This window comes from Somniosus microcephalus, chromosome 17 (genome assembly GCF_052327205.1).
Source record: "Somniosus microcephalus isolate GS21.2 chromosome 17, FLI_Smic_1.0, whole genome shotgun sequence".
Lineage (NCBI taxonomy): Eukaryota > Metazoa > Chordata > Chondrichthyes > Squaliformes > Somniosidae > Somniosus > Somniosus microcephalus.
This window is the reverse complement of record NC_141003.1, coordinates 52,627,692-52,635,517: the sequence shown is the minus strand read 5'-3', so window position 1 is coordinate 52,635,517 and position 7,826 is coordinate 52,627,692. Positions and strand designations below refer to the sequence as shown.

The window sequence follows — 7,826 nt, the reverse complement described above, 5'->3', positions numbered from 1 at the left end:
AGTGTCCCTGGACCAGGTTGATTGCTATCCAGTGATACCTACTGGAACTGGGCACGTTGGATAACCTGGAGGCAGCAAGGTCAAATTGGCATTTCCGAGTGCCCAGGGTGCCCACCTAAAACAGGCGTTAGCTTCTTTATATATGCTATCAGGGCCTGATGCCTGTTTTCGGACCCCATGCCAAATTTGGCAAAAACAGGGCAGAGCACATACCACGCTTGCTCCGCTCAGTATTTCCGGGTCTACAGTGCTCTAGTCGGCGGTCTCTAAAATGACTGCTGGAGGCCGCTGAAGAACAGTTGTGTGTTCATTTCTCTACTTACTGTAATACGGAGCCAGGAGGAGCAGGAAGGGCTCCCCAGCAATACCGTGGGCCGCTCACCGGTGTTATGCATCTAAGACACCCAGCTCAATTTCCAGTGAGCCTCAGGTTTTTATCTTCGAGCACGCATTGCAGGCACGCCAGCCACTCGTGCTGGTTCTCGGCCCAAGACCAATTTCCCAGCCCATGTTTCAGAGCTATGCATTATCACAATTTTGTTAGAACGTTTGGAAACACCAGGTGGAATGTTATGGTTATGATGCCCTAGCGCACTATTGCGAATATGCATTATGTGCTGTAAAGAGTGGTATTCAGTTAAAGTTATGTACATTGTATTTATTTATCAATAATTAGTGAAAAAATCATTAATGAACAGCAATAAGTGGTGAATTACTGTATTGGATGGTCCAAGAGCACCTCAGCACAGCTAAGGAGTGTTATATCATCAGAGCGGTGATATAGAGGCAGTGACCGTGACTTGTATGTTATATTAATGGTAATGATTAGAACTGTGGTATATTTACAATAAATATATATTGACAAAAATTATTGCTATCTTTTACTTATACAACAGGTGTATTTGTGTTTCATAAGAAATGCAATACAGAAATCAAGTGTTATTCTACTAATTAAGGAACATTTTCAGGAAATAAAATCCAAGGTGTAAAAGTCCTTGAAAGTAGAAGTAAAAAGTAAACAGGTTACAGCTGCTTTGGAGTTTTGTGGTTCTTATTACTGTTTATTGCATTTCTGTGCTATGAAATAGCTTTCCTGCTAATGTAGTGATCTACTACTAAAAGATATGTAAAAATAAACTGTGTAAACAATTATTGGTTCTTTATTGGCATAATCTCTAACAAAGAACCAGTGAAGAGTGCTTCATTCTATTTTCTGTGACAGCATCTATTCAACAGCACTGGTTTGTTCAGGCGTTCCGACAGCAAGACCTTGCTAATTGTAGTCCTCCAACTGTCTGACTGTAAACTGCAGTTGGTTAATTCCATCACTTCTTTGTTGCGTCGCATTGCTGGCAGTTTTAGGATAGATTTTTAAACCCAAGTTACAATTAGTAAAGCTAAGCACCGTAATATTTGTTGAGTCTCGAGAGCTTGGTGATTTTAAAGAGAATTTCTCTAGGTTAGGAAACATGCCCGCTGGTTATTTTGCATCTAATGAAACTCACGTGGACACATTCAGAACACTATTTGCTTTATATATTTGTTACCTAAACAGATGGAGAGATTAGTACTTGTGCCAATGTCTTCTTCCAATGATGCAATATCAGCCATGTGAAAGAACTAATGCTACTGCATATCTAATTTGCTAATATTCTATCGTGCTAACCATTACTATGGGGTCTTCAAATGTAGCGAGTAATATCTTCTCTGGTGAACGTGCAGGTAGATCTTCTGCATTTGCAGAGGAAATGACCTTTGCATTTAGCAAACTGGTGGGAAATGCTTCATCTTCATGGTCTTCATAGAGTGTTTGAATGTTCTGGATGTTGATAAGGGGGTGAGTAGGGTTACGGTTGAACTGGGACTTTGTTTCACAGACATCCTTTTCTACAAGTAGATTGGACGGAACTGCTACAGTAGGCAAGTTGTTCATATAGTTGGTATCATAAGGTCTACTGACAGGTAGTGTTAGGCAGCTCTCTGATGAATATTTAATATTGCTTGTAGCACCTCCTTCAGACAGATTACTATCTATGAGAAATAACTTGTTAGATTTCAGATAGCCATGAAAAGCAAACATAAAACTTTTTTCAACATTTGTAATTGTTTTAAACCATTACAATCTACATTTAGATAACCAAACACTGTAAGCACAATCCAGTGTGTATGTTTACTTTTGATCTTTACTTCAAAGTATAGGGAAGCATCATAAATGCAATATCAAAACCTGAGAATATGGAACATGTCTCAAATCTTGGCCTAGGTGTACAAAATTAAAATGTTGCTACATAGAAAAGGGGCTCAGTAAAAATTAAAGGAAAATACAGGGTTAGAGATTACAGTATAAAATTTCCTCCATCTAAGTAACATTTATTATAAACTGTCCTGTCTGGAGATACTCTTTCGCCATATGAACTCTTCTGCCCGTATTCATTGGCACCCCCTTGATCTTGTCATCTCCTGTGGCCTCTCTACTTCCATGGTCACCATCACTGACAAGGCCATCTCTGACCACTTCCTTGTATCCACCACCACAAACATTACCCTACCCCTTCCAACCCCCACGTCATTCTGAATCCGTCCCCTGGAAAAAAACCTCTTCCCCAAATCAATTAGAACAGCACTTTTAAACTCCAAACAGTCTAGACTTTGGCCTTCCATTTGCCATGATACTTCTGTCAGTCTGTTCATCTGTCAATTTGCTTCACTACTCCCTAACCTCTGACTTTGATGACCCTATCCCCAGCAAAACCTTTACTCTCTCCCAATCCCAGTCATTCCCCTGAGTATGGTCTCTATCTTCACTTCTTCAAGTCGATTTGGTGCCGAACTGAGTGGGGGTGATTTTCCCAGCCCCGAGGAGGTGGGTTTGGAGGTGGGACAGTTGGCAAAATGGCAAAAACTGAGAGCGGGTTCGGAACCTGACTCCAACCCACCTCCGCACAATTTTGCCGGAGGTGGGTTTGATGGGTGCGATTCGGTCCCGCCTCCATCAGTTGTGAGGTAGTTAAGACCCTTAAATAGTAGTTAAGGGCCTCTATAATCCTATTTTGACAGGCCTTCGTTATTTTACCACATTTTCAGCGTATTGCACGACCCTCCTAAACCACGCCAGCTAATCCTGGCGGGTTGACAAGTGGGTGGCCTCCTCACAGCTGCAGCTCCACCATTAAAATGGAGCTTTCATCAGGGAGCAGTTGCAGGTGGCAGAACTTTGTTCCAAAGGTCTTTCAGCACTTTTAGCAGGCCTACCAAAGTCAGAGGTGCTGCAGCTTCTATCTCTCAACAGTGGGATCTCCTTGGAAGACCCTCTCCCTGCTTGGTCTGAGCGCTTCCCCAATGGAGGTATCTGCCAGCAGCATGGGAACCATTTATTTCCTTTCACCATGGACCTCAGATTCGGATGAGGAGCAGCCACGGCAGCAGCAGAAGCAGGCAGCTCAGCAGCAGGAGCCCCAACCTCCTGCTCACACACCTGATGCTGCACAGGACAGAAGGCGCCAGTGCATATAAGCATGTCGTGCAAGGAATGCACTCATCCTGGCCAGATTTGCATAGGTTGCCCATTGTGGCACATGTGCTTAAAACATGATAGACAATGGACATGTCTCTCTGGCCTCTTTTCACTCTGACCACCAATCTGACCATGCAAGTGTTGCGGAGCCCGCAATGTGGAGCTGCCTAAGCCGAAATAATAGATGCCATCATGCCAACAGTTTGCCATCACCTAATTTTAATACATTCCCATAGGGGTAGCATTTCATCAATAAACAGAAACAATCACCCAATCTGCACACAGATCTGGAGGTTATGGCCTAGATATTCAGTTGTTTGTGCCAGCCGCTAGCACCTTAGGAGGAGGAGAAGTGGGGCGCTAAGCGGCTAGCGCCTGGGCGCGGCGCGATCTGCGCCTCTCGCGAAATTCAGTTAAGATTTAGCGGCGGTGCAAAACCTTTGCGTGCGCTCAGCTGCGCACGCAGATCCTGACGTCATTTCATGGTGCAACGCCCTTTGTGCGCCCCGAACCGGAAATTCAGTGGCGCCGCCCTTCTTTGCGCCTGGCGCCCCCAGCGACTGGTAGAGGGGAACAGTTCCCAGTCGCTGCGGGGCGCGGGGGGCGCTATTTAAAGGGGACTCCTGCATTATAAGTGGCAGCCATTTTGTGCCAATCCTTCTGTGTGAGAGAGAGATATTTGGAGAGAGACAAAGGCAGAGAGCTTTCTGCTTTGACTCAGCGCTCGCACAGGTACTTCTGGCTTCAGGCTAGAGCTTTGCACTTGGATTTAACTTTCAGTGCCATAGCCTTGAGTCGCCACATATAATGGGGGCTGCAATGGGTGGAAATGTTGGCTTTCTGCATTGCATTCAAAGGGATCAGAGATGCTGTGAGAGAGTGCCAGTCATGGCCAGACAGAGAAGGGCCAACAGGCGTCGGCACAGGAGGCCTTACCCACCCAGGGTATACCGCCAGCAGTTCTCATATCTGAACATGTCTGAGGAGCAGTGTGTTCGGAGGCTGCGATTCAGAAGGGAGGTGGTCACTGAGATCTGCCACCTGCTTCGCAGAGATCTGCAGCCACAGCTGAGGAGCAGGACGTCTCTGTCAGTGGCAGTAAAGGTGACGGTGGCTCTCAACTTCTATGCCACCGGCTCCTTCCAATCCGCTACTGGGGACATTGCCAACATCTCCCAGTTCGCGGTACATTGCTGCATCCGCCAGGTGAACAATGCCCTTTTCAGAAGGAGACGTCAGTACATCTCCTTCCCCATGACCCTGGACAAGCAGCAAGAGCGTGCAATGGGATTTGGAAGAATAGCAGGCTTCCCCATGGTTGAGGGCGTAGAACTGATGAACCAGCAATGGTCAGGCCTTGCTTCAGGGCTGCAGTGTGCAGGGCATGGCAGCCAAACAAGTCGACCCTTCCCCTTTAAGAGCTGACCGGTGCCAGCGTGTCTGCCGTCATTGAGCAACTCGCCGCACCTGCGCTGCGCCCGCCCTCGGTGTTAGCGCAGGGGAACAGCATCTGTGTCTATGGCTGGTGACCTCAATGAGACACCCTAACAGCAGAGGAGTACCTTGACCTGGATACCGTAGCTGTCGTTTCTGTCCCTTGACTGCCAAGAAGAAGGCCCACAACCACCTTCTCAAGGGCAACTAGGGATGGGCAATAAATGCCGGCCTTGCTAGCAACGCCCACATCCCAAGAATGAATTTAGAAAAATCTCCACCTTTCAAGAAAGTTTGCCTTGCAGCTTAGGCAAAATAAAAGAGTGTGCAAAAGAGCAATGATTGTGCACAATGCTTCAAACAGCATCTCCTGGAAGTTGTGACAGTTCCCAACTTAGGCTTGCTCCATGCTTGATAGGCCTCACAAGAAATAGTGAGGAGCACACGGAGCTTCGCCTTCATCTAGCCAAGCTGTTCCAGTACAGCTACAACACCAGCATCTACCCGACAATGTGGAAAATTGCCCAGGTATGTCCTGGCCACAAAAAGCAGGACAAATCCAACCTGCTCAATTACCGCCTTTCAGCCTACTCTCAATCATCAGCAAGGTGATGGAAGGAGTCATCAACAGTGCTGCTATCAAGTGGCAATTACTCACCAATAACCTGCTCACCAATGCTCACTTCTGTCCGAACCACTCAACTCCAGACCTCATGACAGCCTTGTTACAAACATGGACACAAGAGCTGAATTCCAGAGGTGAGGTGAGAGTGACGGCCCTTGACATCAAGGCAGCATTTGTCCGAGTGTGGCATCAAGGAGCCCTAGCAAAACTGAAGTCAATGGGGATCAGGGGGAAATCTCTCCAGTGGTTGGAGCCATACCTGGTACAAAGGAAGATGGTTGTGGTTGTTGGAGGTCATTCATCTCAGCCCCAGAACATCGCTGCATGAGCTCCTCAGGTAAGCGTCGTAGGCCAAACTATCTTCAGCTGCTTCATCGATGGCTTTGCTGCCATTATGTCAGAAGTAGGGTTGTTTACTGATGAGTGCATAGTGTTCAGCACCATTCCCAATACTCAGAGAATGAGCAGTCCATGTTTGCACGCAGCAAGGCCTGACAACATCCAGGCTTAGGTTGATAAATGACAAGTAATATTCCCATCACATAAGTGCCAGGCAATGATCACCTTCAAGAGAAACCTTAACCACCTCCTCTTGACATTCAATGGCATTGCTATTGCTGAATCTCCCACCATCAACATTCCGGGGGCACCACTGACCAGAAATTCATAGCAAAATATATGGCATGGCTACTAGAGCAGGTCAGAGGCATGATATTCTGCAGCGAGTGGCTCACCTCCTGACTCCCCAAACCTTTCCACCACCTACAAGGCAAAAGTCAGGAGTGTGATGGAATACTCTCCACTTGTCTGGATGGGCGCAGCTGCAACAACACTTAAGAAGCTCAACACCGTCCAGGACAAAGCAATCCAATAATCGGCACCTCATCCACCAGCTTAAACATCCAGTCCCTCCACCATGGGCATACCGTGGATCCTTTGGTAGCAACTCCCAAATCAACGACCTCCACCACACTGAAGGACAAGGGCAGCAGGTGCATGGGCTCACCAAGGGCAACTAGGGATGGGCAATCAATGCTGGCCTTGCCAGCGATGCCCACGTGCTGAGAATAAATGTTATAAAATGATGCCACTGCATTTCTTCCTCATTTGCAAGTTGTTAGAAGGGAGTTGTGTGACGACATTGACTCAGCACCAAATAAGACCACTCTCCTTTGCTGCTCTTTCTACTGTCGGGCCTCCAACAGCATCAAAGGGAGCAGGGTTGCCCATGTATCTCTAGCTGTGTCAATGTGAACAATTAGTCCACTTTTCTGCTTTCACCATAGCTTCCCTTGTATAGTGAGCTGTTGCCTGCCTGGCTTTTGCATTTCTCGATCAAGTGTGCTATAGTCCATGCTGTCTGAATAAGTTTTTCCTGTGCCAATAGCCTATTCAAATTGAGAGAAAGGACTCCCATCGCAAAGCTCGGTGGGGCCCTGCTCCGTGCTATTGGTGCACGTGAGCCTGCCTCCTGGGCCAGCAAAGCCCCATATTTGGTTTACTTGCAAAAGCAGAGCTGTTACATTATAATTTTCAAATGTTTTCTTGACTGTGTCCAAAGTATATTGTCCCCACTGGTGGATCTTCTGCAGCATTGGTAAGTCAGTGCATACACTGTTTTATAACATGGGCCCTAAGTAATAAGTGAAACTGTGCCTTCTGCCCCCATCCTCCACAACACAATCCCACTTCGACAGGGCCTCTGTCCCCATTTATCAGAATCTTCACCCCGCAACAAGTTATCTGTCCACATCATGCTATCTTTTCCTCTCTTTTCTTGCTGCCTGCTCAAAAGGGACTCTCTTCCTCCCCACCGTCCCCCCCCCACCCCCATAGTCTCCCTTACTAACCCATTTCTTCCAGTTATCTGGGCTACAGAGCTGCTGTTATAAAGTTAGAAGTCTGTTCATCAGTGGTGGACTGCTGTGTAAGGTTATATCAGACCTGTCATTGATCAAATCCGTGATTCTGAAAGTTTAGTTGGATTAGGCAAAAAATATTCATAGCTTCGTTTACTCTTCCAACAATGGATTCAAATACTGGTAAGTTTCCAAAATAAATCTCTATCTCTCTGCCTCTTCCTTCATTTATGTTTCCCTTAATCTCCTCTTCTGTTTCTCTATCTCCTCCCCCACTTCTTTTCCGCTCTCACAGTTCTTTTTTTCTCCATTCTCCTTCTTCACGTTGCTGCTCTTTCTGCCTTCTGTCTTTCATAAGAACATAAGAAATAGGGGCAGGAGTAGGCCATTCAGC

At 46.5% G+C, this 7,826-nt stretch overlaps 1 protein-coding gene across 2 annotated transcripts in view; it reads right to left on the bottom strand.

Annotated features, from left to right (window-relative positions):
• Window positions 1-544: 544 nt before the first annotated feature.
• The window catches only part of panx2 (pannexin 2), a 94,052-nt gene continuing 86,770 nt past the window's right edge, over window positions 545-7,826 (bottom strand). The window contains exon 4 of one of the 2 annotated variants that reach the window (XM_086010327.1): window positions 545-2,031. In XM_086010327.1, coding sequence (XP_085866453.1) covers window positions 1,646-2,031 — 386 coding nt within the window. In that variant the 3' untranslated portion in view covers window positions 545-1,645. The remainder of the gene's footprint in view (window positions 2,032-7,826) is intronic. The other variant, XM_086010328.1, reaches the window with a different exon arrangement.